At 47.6% G+C, this 17,200-nt stretch overlaps 6 protein-coding genes across 6 annotated transcripts; 2 read left to right on the top strand and 4 right to left on the bottom strand.

Annotated features, from left to right (window-relative positions):
* Positions 1 to 1,057: 1,057 nt before the first annotated feature.
* FOIG_13689 (glycerate kinase) lies at positions 1,058 to 2,574 on the bottom strand. Its single transcript, XM_031214849.1, has one exon. The coding sequence runs from the start codon at positions 2,339 to 2,341 to the stop codon at positions 1,139 to 1,141; it is 1,203 nt and encodes a 400-aa protein (XP_031055365.1). The 5' UTR covers positions 2,342 to 2,574; the 3' UTR covers positions 1,058 to 1,138.
* A 1,206-nt stretch (positions 2,575 to 3,780) lies between these two features.
* Positions 3,781 to 6,262, top strand: FOIG_13690 (uncharacterized protein). Its single transcript, XM_031214850.1, has 6 exons — positions 3,781 to 4,284; positions 4,379 to 4,768; positions 4,823 to 4,928; positions 4,978 to 5,296; positions 5,351 to 5,480; positions 5,527 to 6,262. The coding sequence occupies exons 1-6, from the start codon at positions 3,970 to 3,972 to the stop codon at positions 5,971 to 5,973; spliced, it is 1,707 nt and encodes a 568-aa protein (XP_031055366.1). The 5' UTR covers positions 3,781 to 3,969; the 3' UTR covers positions 5,974 to 6,262.
* A 66-nt stretch (positions 6,263 to 6,328) lies between these two features.
* FOIG_13691 (argininosuccinate lyase) lies at positions 6,329 to 7,941 on the top strand (the record flags this gene model as incomplete). The annotated part of the gene is made up of 1 exon (XM_031214851.1): positions 6,329 to 7,941. One exon carries the CDS (start codon positions 6,329 to 6,331, stop codon positions 7,877 to 7,879), a length of 1,551 nt encoding a protein of 516 aa, XP_031055367.1. The 3' UTR covers positions 7,880 to 7,941.
* A 527-nt stretch (positions 7,942 to 8,468) lies between these two features.
* Positions 8,469 to 10,430, bottom strand: FOIG_13692 (uncharacterized protein; the record flags this gene model as incomplete). The annotated part of the gene is made up of 6 exons (XM_031214852.1): positions 8,469 to 8,918; positions 8,979 to 9,417; positions 9,500 to 9,645; positions 9,704 to 10,065; positions 10,133 to 10,238; positions 10,347 to 10,430. 6 exons carry the CDS (start codon positions 10,428 to 10,430, stop codon positions 8,469 to 8,471), a joined length of 1,587 nt encoding a protein of 528 aa, XP_031055368.1.
* A 692-nt stretch (positions 10,431 to 11,122) lies between these two features.
* On the bottom strand, positions 11,123 to 13,403 carry FOIG_13693 (uncharacterized protein). Its single transcript, XM_031214853.1, has 5 exons — positions 13,287 to 13,403; positions 12,354 to 13,193; positions 12,202 to 12,291; positions 12,075 to 12,146; positions 11,123 to 12,022 (listed from the first exon to the last, which is right to left on the bottom strand). The coding sequence occupies exons 1-5, from the start codon at positions 13,382 to 13,384 to the stop codon at positions 11,257 to 11,259; spliced, it is 1,866 nt and encodes a 621-aa protein (XP_031055369.1). The 5' UTR covers positions 13,385 to 13,403; the 3' UTR covers positions 11,123 to 11,256.
* A 280-nt stretch (positions 13,404 to 13,683) lies between these two features.
* Positions 13,684 to 15,010, bottom strand: FOIG_13694 (uncharacterized protein). Its single transcript, XM_031214854.1, has 3 exons — positions 14,692 to 15,010; positions 14,098 to 14,636; positions 13,684 to 14,041 (listed from the first exon to the last, which is right to left on the bottom strand). Exons 1-3 carry the CDS (start codon positions 14,855 to 14,857, stop codon positions 13,766 to 13,768), a joined length of 981 nt encoding a protein of 326 aa, XP_031055370.1. The 5' UTR covers positions 14,858 to 15,010; the 3' UTR covers positions 13,684 to 13,765.
* Between the last annotated feature and the right edge of the window lie 2,190 nt (positions 15,011 to 17,200).

Consider the following 17,200-nt stretch of genomic DNA (forward strand, 5'->3'; position numbering starts at 1 on the left):
TAACTAAGCCAGCCTCCTATTCTAACTCTTACTAACTTAAAGAGATAAATTCTACCCTAATAGGCATATAATAAGTCGCCCCTTCTAGTATAGACTCTTAACCAGCTAGAGTCTCTCTAAGAGTCATATAACGTTTATTAGTATTCAGCACCGCCTTCCTCTTCTTCCCTCTCTTTAGCCGAGCTAATTCTTCCTTTAGGCTGGCAATTCTCATAGTATATACTGCTACTATCTGCTAGTAAGCTCTAAAGCCCTATGCTATCATATTATATAGTCTCTGCGTCTTTGGTGTTTTATTTAACCTAAGATCACGAATTTAACGGCTTATCTGTAGCGTATCGTCCGAGCCAAGATACGGCCTTGGTTCAGGAGTATTGTTGGATTACGCAGGGATGCTGAGTGCAGTTGATAATTGATTAGTACCGTTGACTCCTTGCAGTCGAAGGGCCTTTGCGGCCTTATATCTTCGACTGATTCATTCTAGGACTTGAGTCCTAGAGTCCTAAATAACAGTTCTACGATTTGGAGTTTTAGGATGTTAAACTTTAACTTTAATCTTAAACCTTAATCCTGAAGTTGAGGGGGAACCATCAATTCTTCCAACAAGGAGTCACTATTGGGCTGCCGTTTGGCCCATCAGGTTGGATTTCAGGGTGGCGTAACGCCTAGTAACTAATGACCAAATCAACTCTCCTAGAGTTGATTTTAGTGACCCACTTTAAACCTAGTAAGGTTGATTATTGCCAGGGCGTAGAGTTGATTTGACTTTGTCCCATATACAGGAATAGTAGTGCCGGTCAGAACAGGGGTTTACCTCAGAACGCGACCCGTCCTGTCGCGTAAAGTGCTATAGGGGTAAGTTCTGTGTGGTGAGTATAAGCTGTCCGCCTCAGCCACAGGTCTCAATTGCAAATAAAACTCCGGGATCACTATTTAGACATTCTACGAAAGTGCCTGACCAATGGTGCGGTTTCATGCGAATTCCCCCCGGGCCCCGGAGGTCAAGGTAATCGCTATTGATACGAACAAAACAACCGTCTAGTCGGACAAGTATATAGTTTGAGTAATGGAGTTGCGTCGCTCATAAATTCATCCAATTAAACTAAGTTAAAAATAAACTCAGATAACATGTGTCTTATCAAGGGGATTTGCCCAGCATCCGCCCAACCACAACGATTCTCATGACCGTCTCGGCACTCTCCCTCGTCAATTTCTCCGCTTCCAAAACCGCATCGTCCAGACTCATTGGACGCTGAATAATACATGTAAAAGCATCAATCCCGATATCATAGTTCACTCTAGCGCCCTGCCCAATCGTACCAGCGATGGCAATCACTGGAAGTCCATGTTTCTTTGCGAGCCTGGCAACTTCTGCAGGGATCTTACCCCTCGGAGTTTGATCGTCAATGCCCCCCTCCGCAGTGAGTACAAGATCGCAGTCGTCAAATATACTGTGCAGATTGATGTACTGCATAATGACCTCGTATCTGGGCCTGAGTGTAGCTCCTACCAAGCGCAAGCCTGTTCCAAGGCCTCCCGAAGCACCGCCTCCGGGAGCAAGCCGTACGTTCTTGTCACAAAGAATGCCAGTAGCGACGTCTGCCAACTTTTCCATGGCAAAACTGAGGCGAGCGGCCTGCTCTGGCGTTGATCCTTTCTGGGGACCAAAGACATTTGCCACTCCGTCTGGTCCGCAAAGCACGTTATGCCAATTCACGGCAACGTCAATTTTGGCTTTGAAGACACGTTTATCGACTCCAGAAAGGTCAATGGAACCAAGGTCCAAGAGTGATTCGCCACCTCTAGCCAAAGGTAAAACACGCCCTTGGACATCAAGCAGTCTTGCACCTAGGGCTTGAAGCATCCCCGCACCACCATCGCACGTCCCAGAGTCACCGCATCCAACCAGAATGCGGGTGGCTCCAGCATCAAGCGCAGCAAGGATGAGTTGGCCAACGCCAAATGTTGTTGTCTTGCCTGGATTGCGACTACTGGGCGGGACTAAGCTCAGGCCAGCAGCAGCAGCCATTTCAAGGACGGCCGTGGTTGGCTCATCCTCGTTGCGACCGAGCAGACCAAAGAATGACGTGATCTGAACTCCTACAGGTCCGACCACAGGGACTCGATGCAATGAACCACTTGTTACTGTGACAATGGCCTGGGTGAAACCTTCTCCTCCATCGACCAACGGGACCTTGCGGACCGAGGCATTAGGTTCAACGGCGAGGATCCCCGCTTCAATACAGTCTGCAGCCTCACTGGGCTGGAGGCTACCCTTGAAGCCAGATGGACAGACAAGGACTCTCATATTTGGTGTAGCGACAGTAGAGCCCATTGTCATTCTATTCGTGTCAAAGGACTTGAGTGCGTAGTTGTAGAGAATTGAAGAATTGGGGTCAATGTTGTATAAACGATCGGCTTGTTGCAGCGAATGGAAGCTTTCCAGCTAAAGTTCTTTAAAGCGAATGTGAAGATGAGGCTGTTGATTGTTCTGAATCGCTTCTTTCTCTGCCTGGATACGGCATCATTATATATTTCAATGCTTCACTATCTATCGCCATGTTTCGGGTCTCATTTATGCCCATTGACCGCATCTCGTTTAGTGAATGATCCCTTCTTCTCACTCAGCCTCGACGAGAAAGATGCACTAGCCTGTATCACAGAAGAATCATGCCCCAGAATAGCAACAGGTCGTCTGCCACTCTATCTCGAAACGAATGTTAGCTCGGAATCTACTTCTCTGGAATGCGCTTGCGTCACGCGATCACCCAAGCCACTGGGCATAAATAGAATGCATTGAGAGGGCGAAATTCCTCGAGACATCAATCAGGCGAGTCGAGATAAGGGACGCGTCATTCATCGCAGGGCTGAGGAGATCATCACTGGGCAGCTCGCTAATGACTTTGGCATGTCGGGGTGTGGAGGACAATGGAAGCAGTTACAGGGATAAAATTTAAGCTTAATTCAAGGTCTCGTGGCTTGACTGGGCAATGCTGAGTCGAAACGTCATCAAGGTTGCGTGCTAACGGCGCCGTCATTGCTTGGCCCTTATCTAAGGTCCGTGAATCACTGCTTCTACCAATCAACGAGAGACACACCATGCGCGAAAGGCATATTTATAGAAAACCACTGGAGCAGATCTTCGGCTGCGGGAAGCTCACAGAAGCTTATTTTCCGCTGGCGAGTTCGCACGATATGCTTTGAAGATATGGCATGTGAGCCCTGGGGTGAAAGCGAGAAGTCAATATTGCAGAGACTGTCGATTGGAACCCGCGCACAAATTGCACTTCAGGGCTAGGGCTCTTTGAAAACCTGGGAACCAAAGGCAATCAACTCGGTATCTTAAAATGTTCCGACACCCATGGCGTGATGATGCGCGATGTGATCTCCGCCTTTAGGTCTTGGCGATGCTGCTTGAGCAAATGAGATGGCCGCAACCCAACCAAGCTAAGTTGAAACGAAACTTCTAAGCCACCCTAATGACGACCATGGGCATTCAACAGCTGAAACCAGTGTCATTCACTGTAATCACTCAACTAGCGATACGAGCAATTCCCGTCTGGAAATACACCAGCCACCATAGGGTCTTAGACAGTAGCCTCAGCAGTGACGCATTCAGGCTGTGTAGTCATGACAGTCTTTTCCTGCCATCGCGTCGGCAAGATGATGTGGAGTGGCGTGGTTTTGGCGAGTTGTTCTTTTCACTTATGCAGGCTGCGCCTTTATCTTTGGGCAACTTAGCGCTGGTTGCCAAACATGGTCAAGATACAGCTTTCTTGAGTAGGACAATTGTAAATTGTGAACATATATTTGAGCATCTCAGCACTTCTATGATAGGATCCAACGCATCACAGTCCATTCGCTTACTCATTCTCTCGTTTTGTCGCTACTGTTTGCACTCTATACTGTCCCCCCAACGCGGCTTCCGTTTATTTGTCAATCAGACCTCTCGTTACTCTCCCCCAAGTCATGAGCAAGAGTAATACTCCTTCGCTCTCAAGAGCTGGCTCTCGTTCCTCTCTTTGGAGATCCTGGAGCCCCATGCTCGAAGACTTGGCCAACTACGAGAAGTCGCGTCAGAATTACCCCTGGCTGATACGTGACCATGGTCAAGATGCAAGTTATGACTCGAACCCTTCGAGTCGCCCAAGGCCACTGGCGTCTCTTGCGGAAGACCCTGATGTCGTGAGCCAGTCAGACCAATCTAGAAAATCGTCTGAAGATTTGGAGCGTCATCCAGCCCCTGAGCCTCTTCTCTTGCCTCAAGATGAGGACCCGAACCTGGTAAGTTGGCCTCTCTCTCAACCATGCTTTTGCCAATCACCCATTTCCCTAGTCCTGCACCATTTGGCCAGTATGATCATTGACGCATGGTCAGGTAACCTGGGATGGTCCCCACGATCCCTCCAATCCACACAATTGGACCAAACGCAAGAAATGGCTCTCGACAATTCTTGTCTCCTGCTTCACATTCATCTCCCCAGTCTCTTCAACCATGCTGGCACCAGCCTTGCCGGATTTGGCCAAACAGTTCAAGATCTCATCTGACTTTGAGACGTACCTTCTCATGTCCATCTTTCTCTTGGCTTATGCAATTGGTCCCTTTTTGCTCGCTCCCTTGTCGGAGATGTTTGGAAGAGTTGTTGTTCTTCAGTCTGCAAACATGTTCTATCTGATCTTCAACACTGTATGTGGGTTCTCGAAGACCAAAGAGCAGATGCTCATCTTTCGCTTCTTGAGCGGTCTTGGTGGGAGTGCACCCCAGGCGGTATGAGCCCGAATAATATTTTGCCAATCTCTATTTATTAACCCTTGAGCTTAGCTTGGAGGCGGCGTGCTGAGCGACTGTTGGAGAAAGGAGGAACGCGGAACTGCGACCGCCATCTACAGTCTTGCCCCATTCTTGGGGCCTGCTGTCGGGCCCATAGGTAAAGCATCTGAACTCCCAACAATACCTTCAGGCTGACGATCTTCAAGCTGCTGGCTACCTTACCCAGCACCTGAACTGGCGCTGGATATTTTGGGTGGTCTCCATAGCCGATGCTGTGGTTCAGATCCTTGCGTTCCTGTTCTTGCAAGAGACTTACCCACCCAAGATTCTTAAGGTCAAGGCCAGAAAGCTTCGCAAGATAACTGGCAACAGGCTTCTTCATACCGAGTTTGAACAGAGAGATCGATCATTCTTTTCTTTACTCTTGACCAACTTGAAGAGACCATTCAAGATGCTCTTTACGCAGCCTGCTATACAAATTACGGCTCTATACAGAGCATATTTGTATGGCCTCATGTATCTTGTGTGAGTGTACAAGGTTGATACCAAACACAGTGCCACCAATTAACACGCCGGAAGTTTTGCATCCTTTCCCATGGTTTGGGAACAACAATACAACCAAGAACCCGGTCGCGCCAGTTTGAACTATGTCTCTCTTGGTATTGGATTTGTCATCGGGCTTCAGGTGTCTGGTCCCCTGATTGATAAGGTACTTAACCTCCGCTCATCCTATAATCTTACACTAACACTCCAAGGTTTATGCAATGCTCAAGACTCGGTATAACCATCCTGGGCGACCCGAATTTCGCGTACCCCTGATGTTCCCAACCGCGCTTGTCACGCCCGCGGGTCTCGTTCTATACGGCGTCTCCGCACACCTGAAACTCCACTGGATCGTCCCAAATGTCGGAACAGCAATCTTTTCTGCGGGACTAATTCTGTCGTTCCAATGTGCTCAAACGTACATCATTGACTCGTATGAGCGATATGCCGCCAGCGCGACTGGCGCAGCAGCTTTTGTCCGTACCATGGCTGGTTTTAGCTTTCCTTTGTTTGCGCCTGCTATGTATAAGCGTCTTGGGATTGCGTGGGGAAATGGTTTGCTTGCGGGTACAGCCATGTTGATCTGTCTTGTGGCGCCGATTGTGCTTTGGCGTCATGGGGAGTGGATTCGAAGGAAGAGTCCCTACTGCGCAGGATAGAGTCACCAAGTCGTCGCGATTCTGAGAACCTAAAGTATCTTTCACCTTGATGAAATCTAGATACGTGAATGTCTTGACGACACTATCCCGGGTGGCTCACTAAGAGTATAAGGCTACTGCATAGCACAGCCAGGGGCGCGGAATAGCGGCTAACACAAGTTCTCGATGGTGGGTCTTGCTGCGGGGAGTGTCGGCATAGCGGAAAACGTCAGAATTTAATATCCTACTGCACCTGTCTTTGACCCATGTACATGCTTTGGCTATAAAAGAAGAATGTGTTGTTGGGGTGTTTCGAGGGCTGCGTAGCCCTGCCTTGCCCATTTAAGTGAAGGCAATAGTATCTATTGTCTCAGTCATGGCGATAATAACTAACAGTTGCTGCGCCGAGGAGATGAGCAATAGAGTACACGCAAAGCACCCTCACGCATCGCTCACTGATGCGCGACTCCAGACTCGAGCATCGTCATTGCTGGTCACACACGTGAACAAGGTTGAGTTGGACGATGACCTTGTCAGCATAGACCAATATGTGCTGACTGACCTTGCACACGCCGTCATGCTCACGCGCACCGGCATCTTCGACGCCCACCATGGTCAAAACATGGTCAAGACTCTGCTGAGCCTACGAGCCGGCGATACGGCTTCGATGCTCGCCTCAAAGCCAGAATTGGGCACTCTCGGCCTTCAGATTGAAAACTACCTGGAGCACGAACTGGGCCCGCGCGGTCGCGACATCCAACGCGCCCGAAGCCGTATCGATCAAAAGGCCACAAACTGGCGCCTCATCAACCGTGCAAGTCTCACAGAGGTGATTCAAGGGCTGGTTGCATTGGATTCCCAGATCCTAGAGACTGCGGAGCGCTACGCCGGCGCTCTGATGCCCGGCTACACTCACTTGCAGCATTCTCAACCTACAACCATCGATCATTACCTCAACGCTCATTATTGGGCCGTATCGCGCAACCTGTCCCGACTCTTCGAAGCATACGACCGACTGAACCTAAGTCCACTCGGAGGCGCTGCCTATAGCGGCACCTCGTGGCCCATCGATCGCACTGCCACAGCTCACTACCTCGGCTTTGACCGCCCCGTCTACAATGCCCGTGATGCCGGCTTTGCTGCGCTCGACATGGGTGCCGAGCTCGCAGGCGTGCTTGCCGCTACGCTCTCCGGCATTAGCCGTCTAGCCTCCGACCTCAACTACTGGTCCTCCAGCGAAGTAGGGTTGGTGCGGATTCACTCCTCTTTGTGTGGCACATCGAGCATGATGCCCCAGAAGCGTAACCCCATGGTCCTCGAGCGTATCCGGGGACTTGCCGGCTCAGCTGTTGGCTGGTCTGCCAGCCAGCTCGGGGTCATGCACACGGCCACTTCAACCGATGTCGATCAGTCTTATATCCATAATCTTCTTCCCAGCCAATGTTTCGAGACGGCTGGGGCCATTTCTTTGTTACGCGAGGTCATTGCTACTGTCGAGTTTGATCTACCTGCTATGCAAAAGTCATCCGGCCAACATTGGTCCACTGCCAGCGCTGTCGCGGATTCTCTCGTTGCCTCCCATGGAATGAGTTTCCGCCATGCTCACGAGAGCGTGGCGCAGCTTGTTGCTTCACATGAGCGAGCCGGTGTTTGCTCTAGTAATCTGCGCGCCGATCTCATCACGGACCCGGCCTTGAAAGAGTACTCAGACTCCCAAATTCAAGAAATCCTAGATCCTAAGAGCTTTGTGGCATCAAGGATCAGTTCAGGTGGAACTTCCATCGAAGCTCGAGATCAGCTCGCGACCATTGCTAAGACTGATCTACTAGAAATGGAGAATAGACTTCAGCATCGCCTTGACAATGTTGAAAGGGGACTTAAGCAACTTCTTCAAGATGCACACTCAATTGCTGCACATTCGCCATAAGAGGCGCCGGCTTTGCAGATATTTACGTTTTACATAATTAATGTCATTTATCATTGTTCCCAGCCTGAGACTATAGCATAATTCCTTCTATTTAATTATTTGCTAATGTGTTATGACGGAATGTATAAGTAGATAGTATGATTATTATTAGTTTTGTAATTTCTGGCTAATGTTAAAGATTCCCTTCTCCTAGTTAAACCACTAAAAAATGCATTACTATTTCCTCTGTTGCTGAATGTCGCCATTTTGCTAATACCTTATAAATACAGCGCACTGAGACTAACCTATGGCAAGTAGCTTGAATAGCCATATATAAGATTTTGAGAGGGCCTATACGTAAACCTGGACTATATTATAGTATCCTCCAGTATTTAAAGAGTCATTATTACTATTATAAAAGTACTAATATGCAATTTCTCCAAGTTGTAGTATAGTTATTAGTTAAATACAATTATGCTATCTAGCAAGCCACCCGTCGAGGCGACTTCTTGATTCCATCAGATTCACACCCGTCCTACCCTGTCAACCGTAACCTGCCACGACCATAGATTTGTGCTACTGCTCAACTCAGAGCCTACACTAGAGTAATTTACTCTGAAATTACCTTTCTCTCTTCAACGCACACATCGTCAACCTCTTGTTTCTCCCAATCCCTTGGCGAAACCTTTTCAAGTTTCTCGAACAAGTTGGCCAATTCCTCAAGAGACTTGCCCTTGGTCTCGGGGAATAGGACCCAGACAAGAGCGATGAGAGCGGCGTCAAGAATACAGTATACTATGTAGTATCTCCATCCAATCTTGGCCATGGCGATAGGATTGCAGAATTGGCCGATGATTTGTGACGCATTGGTAACAATCAAGGTATAAGCCACGCCCCAGCTTCGCCATTCGTAGGTAAAAAGTTCGGTTGGGTAGCTGTAGAGAAGTGGTGTCAAGGCGATATCGTAATGGAAATAGAAAATAAAGAGCATTGGGATAACAGCATAGCCATAACTTGAACGTCCAGTGACGTCGAATCGAGCGTTGAGGATGGTCCAGATCTAATGAGCATTGGTTAGCGTTCTCCAATCGCACTGAGGCCTGGAATAAGCTTTACGTACGGTGTACGACAATGTCATTCCCACAGCAGACCATTGGAACAGGCGGCGGCGACCGAGAACATCAACAAGCATGGCTCCGCAGCCTACTGTGGCAAGTAGATTAAAGATTTGTAGGCCGCCGTTGATGAGCGATTGGTGCGTAGCATTGGTGATACCAATGGCGTTGAGAACCAAGACGAGGTAGTACGACACTACAGTATTCCCGGACCACTGCGCAGCAATGGCCACAATCGTGGAGATGAGAAGTCGGCGGCGGTTTGCTGGACTCGAGACCATCTTTCCTAAGCTTGGTCGTTTCTCGGAATTGTTCGCGGTGCGCACGGCGTCTCGGATCTGAGCAACCTCAAGCTCGACCAGCGGAGAGCTTTCATCCCCTGCTGCATGATGCTTGGTGAGTATTGCGCGGGCTTCGTCGTCTCGACCCTTTGCAATGAGGTACCTGAATTGGAAAACGATTGGTCAGTCGCTGTTGATTTATAACGGAGAGCCGATTGAAGTGCCATATATGGAAAAGGACTCACCTGGGTGACTCAGGGAGAAAGTAAGAACAGGCCAGCTGGAGTAGTGGAGCAGCTCCTTGGAGGAGCGTTGGAATTCTCCAGCTCCAAGCCCCAGTCATTCTAAGGGTGCCAAAAGTGATCCAGGCTGCGGCAATAGCACCAACGAACTGCATACATTAGTCCATGTTATGTGCTTTTCAAATTAAGGGTAGTTTCCGTACGTACATAGAAGCAATGATACAATGCCGTGAGCTTTCCGCGGTGAGGTGGATATGCCATCTCTGCAAGCAAGATGGGGCTTGGTTGGGACATGACACCACACCCAAATCCTAGGAAGAAGCGCGAGAAGATTAACACGCCCAAGTTATTCGAAGCAGTCTGGATAGCAGCATCGACGACCGTGATAGCGAAAGAGAGCATAAGAGCTGTTTTTCGCCCGAATCTGTTGGAGAAAGGTGCGACAAAGAGGAATCCGATGATTTTGCCTGCCGGGAGCATAGCGTTGATGGCGCCCAGGGTAGCTTTCTCGGGGTGATGATAGTACGACTTCCAGTTTGGATTGATCTGCAGCGCATTCATCATAGCACCTACGCACACATGAGTACTCGTTCTCTTCGGTTTGCGACAAGAATGCTGAAGACAGTGCCTACTCACCATCATAACCAACAGTGGCAGCTGACAAGCAGCAAATTCCCAACAAGGCATTCAATCTAAGTAGATGCGCTTGTTTCCACCATGGTCTATCAGTGTTGGGAAGAGCCTGGAGGAGAGTACCTCGTCAGTTCTGCTGGCCGATTGCCATAAACTCAAGGAAGAGACATTATGCTGGGCAATCATGTTACATGATATCAAGTACATAGAAACATACCGCGGCGATTTGTGCACCAACCAGGATAGCGTTGTCAGCCAACCGTTGCTCGGCCGTTTTCTCGGTGCGATTAAACAAGCCCATGATGACGGTTCTCCAAAAGGATGGATCAAGTTTCGGTGGAATCTGTCAATGAGTGTGAGAGCTGAATTTTTGTTGAAGAAATCCGGGGAGATAGCAGCGCTTTATGCAAAACCACTCCGACGTCGGCTAACCTCCAGGAATCCAGATACCCCGGAAATTGGAGCATGAAGACATGTTGAAGGTGAGTAGAACGTAGCCACGGGATTCCCATCTAGTGTGAGGAGGGAGGCCGAGCACAGGAGCCAGGAGCAAGAAAAATGAAGTATGTCATATCAACCAATCACGTTGCTTGCCACTACTCCCCGCTACCTCTCATCTAGATCCCGGTTGAGTGGTGTTGCCGCACTTCCCTGCCGCTTTTCCAGATTTGTTCATAACCACCTGAGCCAGCAAAAGCCCTGATTCCAAGCTGAACAGTGGCACTGAGACCGTACTGAGTCAGTTGGTCCAGTGACTGAACTTAGGTAATGCGCCAGTATGGACACTCACTTGTACGAGTCTTGATGTGAAGCGAAAATTCAAACTTCTCATATTATTCCCCATTTGAGTTGAGTCAAGAGCTAAACACGGCCATTTGTCGACCGTGTTTGCCAATCCTTTTTATGAATGCAAGAACGGATGCACTTCAAGATGTTTTTGTGTCTAGCGGCAGAACGACTTTGAAATGGAATATATGGTGATTAATTGACGGCGTCTTGGCTGCGCTGAAAAGCGAACAGGTCGATAATACATTTACCGTTGGAGATAAATTACAAATTATATTCATTTAAAGCTGTTGTAGGCCATTGCGACACCCAGATTGAACTAACATGTTTAATTTAATTTATCAGTAACTCATGGGAGTTCCTTCTTCCATGGTTCCCGAAGACGATGCAGATAAGGCTAGAATCACATCTGTATAAGATTTACAAGATGGAAACTCCCAGGACCAGTAATCCAAAGTTGCTAGTGTTTTTGAGATCCCACCGTACCAACCATCAGGCATGGTAAAATGTGGTATTGTTGAGGCTCCGAGCAGTAAACTGGCGATGCGAAGCTGATTCCGAAGCTGCAGCCATAGACCGTGGTGGCGGTGGCTCGCTTGGCTGTGTTGGAGGTATTTCAAGCCGTTTTCTAGACCTTTCTTTGCCAGAGCTTGTACAGCGGGACTGTAAGAAGGTTCATGAATAGCAGTGAAGACGAAAGGTCTGTGCATCAGTTCGAGAACTCGGTAATAGCGTCCGCGGCTATATTGCTGCCATTCAGTGCTTGCTGGTTCTGGTACGTCGTAGAATCTGATTGCTTCGGGAAGGAGTTGTCGAAAGGTCTCAACTTGACTCTCGAACTCAGCGACGATGGGCACGAGATCTTCAATCCTTTGGCCCTGCTGATAGCGGATCTTGGAATCGATGTACTTGGTGACTATCTCGGCAACCTGATCTGTAATGCGCCGAAGAGCTATCTCAGACAACAAGAAGAACCAACTATCTTCTTCAGACGAAGCCCACTTGTTGGACTTATCCCTTGTTATTTGTTGTGGTGGAGGATAAGAATCTTGAGATGGGGGGTCTCTTAGAGCGGGAATCCCGAGGGGCATTTCTGCAAGTATTTCACTGGTTCTGTCAGTTGCGAGAAGAGTTTTAAATCAATGACCAATATGCAAACCTTTCTGATTTAGAACATGTCCAAAATAGGCTGGAGATGAGTTGGGAAGCGCCTCCCACCGAATACTGGCTGCTGTAGTATTGTGAGTAATTGGTCCAAGAGGTCGTAGCAATGAAGGGCGGCAAACTTGGTAGAAAGGAGGATTTGAAGCGATGACCCTGCTGCATGGAACAAGCGCAAAGCCTGCACAGGTCTGATCAGATACATATGATAGATGCTGGGTCGATGACAAGTCTTAGTTATAGTCGCATCGCGTACTCGACAAGTGATCTGACTCACCCAGCAAGACACAAACACTGAATGGAAAGTGTATCAACCCTTGAAATGGCAGCACCCAGTCTCTTCTCAGAAGCAGTGAAGTAGCAATGTCCCAGCTTTAGACGTTCCAGCCGAGATGGTGTTTGAAAGGAGCTTACCGGGCTTTGGCCCATATCGAGTGGATTGAACTCGTCCGCTACGGCCCCCAGTGCACATATCAACAACACCAATCCAGTCTCGAGATTGAACTGGGGTCCATTTTCATAATACTGGTGGCAGTATTCTTCAACTTCCTGGCGGCTGAGTATGGGGTTCTTGATGTTGACTCTTTGGAAGAAAGAGTCAACGAGTTGTTGTATGTCTGACTTGTCTGTGGAAATATTGACCGAACCAGAACCGGACGTCAAAGACAAGTGGGCACCTGGGGCATCAGTCTGACGTACGGCATCGTCAAGATACGTAAAGACTTCTTGACTGTTCGAGTCAAAGAACTTGAAGCGCGGCAGAGAGGACAGAACTTTGTCGAATATAGGCCATTGGAGCAGTCTATCGGTGTTGGATCCTCGACTCGCTTCCAAGTTCAGGCTTGGCACGATGGGTTCAGTGTCCGGGCCGAGGTCATTTTGGAGAGTATGTGCATCGGCAGGTGAGTTTTGTTGCTCTTGGTGACTGGAAATAGCTGCTGCAGTAGGGAAATCAAAAGACGTCGAAGGTTGGATACCTCTGACTAAACCCTCAATCACGGATAATTGTTCGAGAATTTGCAGTGATGCGGGATCGAATGATGAAGCATCTTGTCTGGTATACTCGCACCGAGCTCCAATCCGTTCACAGGAGGAACAAACTGGTCGCAAGTTATCGCTTTAAAGAAATGTAAGTAAAAGGATCAACCATGTCACTACTGTAACAAGCCGTGCATTGGTGCTACCGAGGCCGGGGGTGGGGGGACTGCACCATTTGCGCTTTCGTTCACGACATGTCAAACATGCTGCGACAGCTCGTTGCCGGGGATACCCCGTCTTTAATATGTTGCGTCGAGTTCCTTTATCCATAGGATGGCAAAGGCGAGATGTTGAATGTGTGAAAAGTTAAACAGTCATCGGATCAGAACAAGCTAGTTGTTGTTCCCCGCAATCTCCACAAACACCAATTAGATTAAATCTTTATTTAATCCAAACGCCAAGGGCCTGGCTTACATGTCCATAGCTTATATGTAGTAGTATTAGAATTAATACATTATTTAATCTTAACAATTTATTAACTTTAAATATTTTTCAGACTATATTAATTACTACTTAGGTTTACTTCATGTTATTATTAGCCTTAAATTATAAGTAAGGGCATATATTATAATAATTATAGGTCTAGCTACATAGCTATAATTCTTTATTTACATATTTATATACTTGATATCTCTTTTTGCTGTAGGTTGTCTAAAGCTTTCCTGCAGTCTTAGAAGTGGACTTTGCAAGAGGTATCACTGAACAAATCTGCGTGCAGGAAGCGAGAAGTTGTCCCCTTTCATCGAGGATCTCAATGTTCATATCAAACCTCCCACCATGTAGTCTCTTCATTGTGGTTCGAGTGAGAAGCCACTCCTGTGGAGTAATTTCAGAACGGAACATAATGTTCAGAGCGGTGGTGGGTATACCCCAGCTGCTGGCGGCTTCCATGCCATCCTCGACGTAGTTGAGGAAGATTGGAGGAACCTATAATATAAAATAGGTTAGCTCTGGTCACAACACAGTCGACATGTAGCGGTTACCAGGTCCGCCAGTACAGGCAAGTGCTCGAGTCCGAACTTTTCGTCATTGTCCAATTTCACCCACTGATATCTGGTATTCTGCCCTCCGAACCTTTCACTCCACAGCGGCGCATTCTCGCCACTGGGTGTGTACATCCTTACCGTCGACGCGGGGGGATTCATGTAGTAGTAACTGGCATCTGACCATCGGGTACAATCCTTCGTCCTATCTGGTAATGGCCAGACTGAAGGTTGTATGTTGGTGACGTGACCCTCGTCTTTCAACGTACCAAGCCTTACTATAGCAATAGCGCAGACCTTGTGTTCATGGATCTCCACCGATTTAAGTGTGGCTTCAACCGTCGAAGTGCGTTTACCTATGTTCAGAGTTTCAAGAGCAATCTCGAATTGGCCCTGAGGTAATGGTTCGAGATACTCCACGGATGTATTAAGAGGCTCCATGTTCCCTAGGCTCCCGTGCTGGTCATGATGATATTGTTGCGCTGTCATCATCAGAACTGTGGCACAATACCCGCCATGGGCTGCCAATCGCCGTCCGCCTAGAAGTCAAACATTAAATACATGTTTTGTATTGATGTATGGCGAATAACGCACCATTGCCGCACCAGTCCGGTGGGACACTGCCACTATATCTCTGTCCATCGGAGTCTGCAACTGGACTCGTTTTGATCGCATCAGGCAGTGGGGTTCTAGGGAATTTGTAAGGTCTCCATGTTGGAGTAACGTCTGGGTGGGAATTGGGCAGATGTGAGTTTGACATGACTGCAGTGTTGGAGTGTCAAGCAACCGGAAAGAATTGTGCTATTGGAAGAAGATCGGGCCTCGACCTTACTCTTGCGCGATAGTTTGATAACTAGAAAGAACATACAATATAAATGAAAAGCCCATTTCTATCGGCGTGCGGTATTTATTTAGATCGCTTCGGGCGGCGACTACTCAAGCCTCGGCAAAGACATATGTTTTAAGAGTTCCGACTGTTCCGCCGGTTCTAAATACCCCGACCTTAGCATTAACTCAAATGGCGCGAAATACAACTCTATGATAACGCGGTGGTAAGGGGATAATAGAGTTCGGTGATTACTGAGAATTTAATTTGTGTTTAGTAATCATGGTCTATCTAGCGCCATTCTTATTATAAATAAAGCCGGCGTGCTTGTCGTTGCTGTTTAGATTCTAGGAAGCACCCTCACCCGCTGAGACTAAGACCGCTGCACCAAACATTAGGGATCGGTAGCAATAATTCTGCTCATTTGCAGTTTAATTGTGACAAGGGCAGTGCCCACAGGCGGCTGCTCAATATATCTGGCGACGGCAATAGCGCAGGGGATCCGAGGTAAATATATGCATTAAAGTTGTCCTCGAAGGCGAGGCGCCGAGCACATCGCTTGGCCATATGGTGGACATGACAATATCGTTGATAGGGCCTTGCCTTTTTGGAGAAGACAGAACAGGTTGCCGTCGAGATGGTGGAGCAGGATCGTATTGCGGGATATGGTAGAAGATCTCTCCAGCTATTTCTGCGCCAGTAACAGCAGCTCTGGTAAAACTTCTTTGGCCTGAATAAAATTATTTTTCTAAACGAACTGGACATACACAAAATAAATACACAAAGGAATAACAAACAGGTCCTTAGCAGTGGTCTACGAATCACTACAACAAGATCAAGCCGCCTCGTGTGTATTGAAACAGTATGGTCAATCGTGGGAACATGGAGGCATACAAGACAAAGGTTTCAAGTGTTGAGAAGCTGGTGCCTCCACCAAGCTGAGTATGTCTCTCAGTCTCTGTCGTTTCAGCTATGAGAAACTGGCCCATTTGATCACGTCACCAAGATTTTAGTCGCGAGATCCGGCGCCGCATGTCTGACTGCGTCAGCCAGAAGACAATATCTTCAGATTGACACCCTTTTATAAACTGGGAGGAAGGACTTGGTGTTCTAGTGGTGGGTAACAGGTTCCTTGCAATATAAGGCTTAAATTGATCAATCTGGACGACGGTATTTCAATGAATCTGAAGGCTACTATGACGCTGGCGGGGACATGTCGGCAAGAAGTAGAGAAATTCATTCCATTCATTCCCGTATCATTATTGATTCCAGTCATCGTAGAAATTAGATGCTGGCCACCTCCTGCCAGCCTTCGCATCGAAATATTCCATCAGGTCGCAATCCTTATTCAAAGATTCACGTCTCGGTGGCCTTGCTAGACATATTGGCGCAGATGAGAACCAACTGTAGGAAACAGTTGACTAATTCAACAAGAGTGCCTCGAATGGCTTTGTTCGTGATTTTCGACGCGGCCTCAATCCATATAACAAAGTTTTTAGCGATGTAAGCCATGGCCGAATCACAAGTTGGGCACCATCAAGAAAGGACCTTTCTACGCAGTTGAGATACACCCCAGCAATACTGGGACCATAGGCGGTCTCGTCACTGATGAGCGCGCGAGGGTTATGAATAAACAAGGTCAATGACGGTTGGAAATCCGGGGGATCTCCTACTCTTCAATGTTTAGCCTCTTTATCTGAAAATATCGCACTGGAGATGTTTGAAGTGAACGTGATTGGCAGTAGCAAATATGCTCAATGGGGGCGGCGGGATCGGAGGTCGGGCAACTATGCAGGCCAATTAAAATACTTTATTCTCTACTCCATCAGCACTTGATTAATAACTCTCATACGCGAATCCTCGCGCTACCTTGTTGGAATTGCCTTATTCTGTTGTAAATACGAAATAACCCCTCTGTTAATACTTACTTGAAAAAACTCTCAAGGTGTTTTGTTGAAGATTTGCGTGATATAATAATAAGATTAGATTTTTCACCTGTTAAGATTGTTGTATATGTTATAGACGACGCTGATGGTTATTTAAATAGTAGCGAAATCCCTGGTGCAATGCGGCTTTGTTTAAAAAATATTGTATTGGCTTTAAGCTTAATACGAGCTCGTCTAGATAATCTCGCGCCTCACTAACTCGATCAGATGGCTGGTCGCATTCCATGCAGTAATTTTAAATGATCAACAAAATTTTGTTTTAGTCAGCTGGTTAGTCATCAATGCGGTTAATGAACAAGACCCAGAAGCCGAACGCATATAATTCCCAAGG

This window comes from Fusarium odoratissimum, assembly GCF_000260195.1.
Source record: "Fusarium odoratissimum NRRL 54006 unplaced genomic scaffold supercont1.35, whole genome shotgun sequence".
NCBI classification, from domain to species: Eukaryota; Fungi; Ascomycota; class Sordariomycetes; order Hypocreales; family Nectriaceae; genus Fusarium; species Fusarium odoratissimum.

Excerpts from the sequence above, each read along its gene's own strand:
- FOIG_13694 (XM_031214854.1), bottom strand. The coding sequence starts at position 14,857 with ATGTCAAACTCACATCTGCCCAATTCCCACCCAGACGTTACTCCAACA. Across the intron at positions 14,637-14,691 it reads ACCGGACTGGTGCGGCAATG|GCGGACGGCGATTGGCAGCC; the intron begins GTGCGTTATTCG and ends TTTGACTTCTAG. Across the intron at positions 14,042-14,097 it reads TGCCTGTACTGGCGGACCTG|GTTCCTCCAATCTTCCTCAA; the intron begins GTAACCGCTACA and ends TTTATATTATAG.
- FOIG_13693 (XM_031214853.1), bottom strand. The coding sequence starts at position 13,384 with ATGGATAAAGGAACTCGACGCAACATATTAAAGACGGGGTATCCCCGG. Across the intron at positions 13,194-13,286 it reads CGTGAACGAAAGCGCAAATG|CGATAACTTGCGACCAGTTT; the intron begins GTGCAGTCCCCC and ends ATTTCTTTAAAG. Across the intron at positions 12,292-12,353 it reads CAGTGTTTGTGTCTTGCTGG|CATCTATCATATGTATCTGA; the intron begins GTGAGTCAGATC and ends TCATCGACCCAG.
- FOIG_13690 (XM_031214850.1), top strand. The coding sequence starts at position 3,970 with ATGAGCAAGAGTAATACTCCTTCGCTCTCAAGAGCTGGCTCTCGTTCC. Across the intron at positions 4,285-4,378 it reads AAGATGAGGACCCGAACCTG|GTAACCTGGGATGGTCCCCA; the intron begins GTAAGTTGGCCT and ends ACGCATGGTCAG. Across the intron at positions 4,929-4,977 it reads GCCTGCTGTCGGGCCCATAG|CTGCTGGCTACCTTACCCAG; the intron begins GTAAAGCATCTG and ends ACGATCTTCAAG.
- FOIG_13689 (XM_031214849.1), bottom strand. The coding sequence starts at position 2,341 with ATGACAATGGGCTCTACTGTCGCTACACCAAATATGAGAGTCCTTGTC.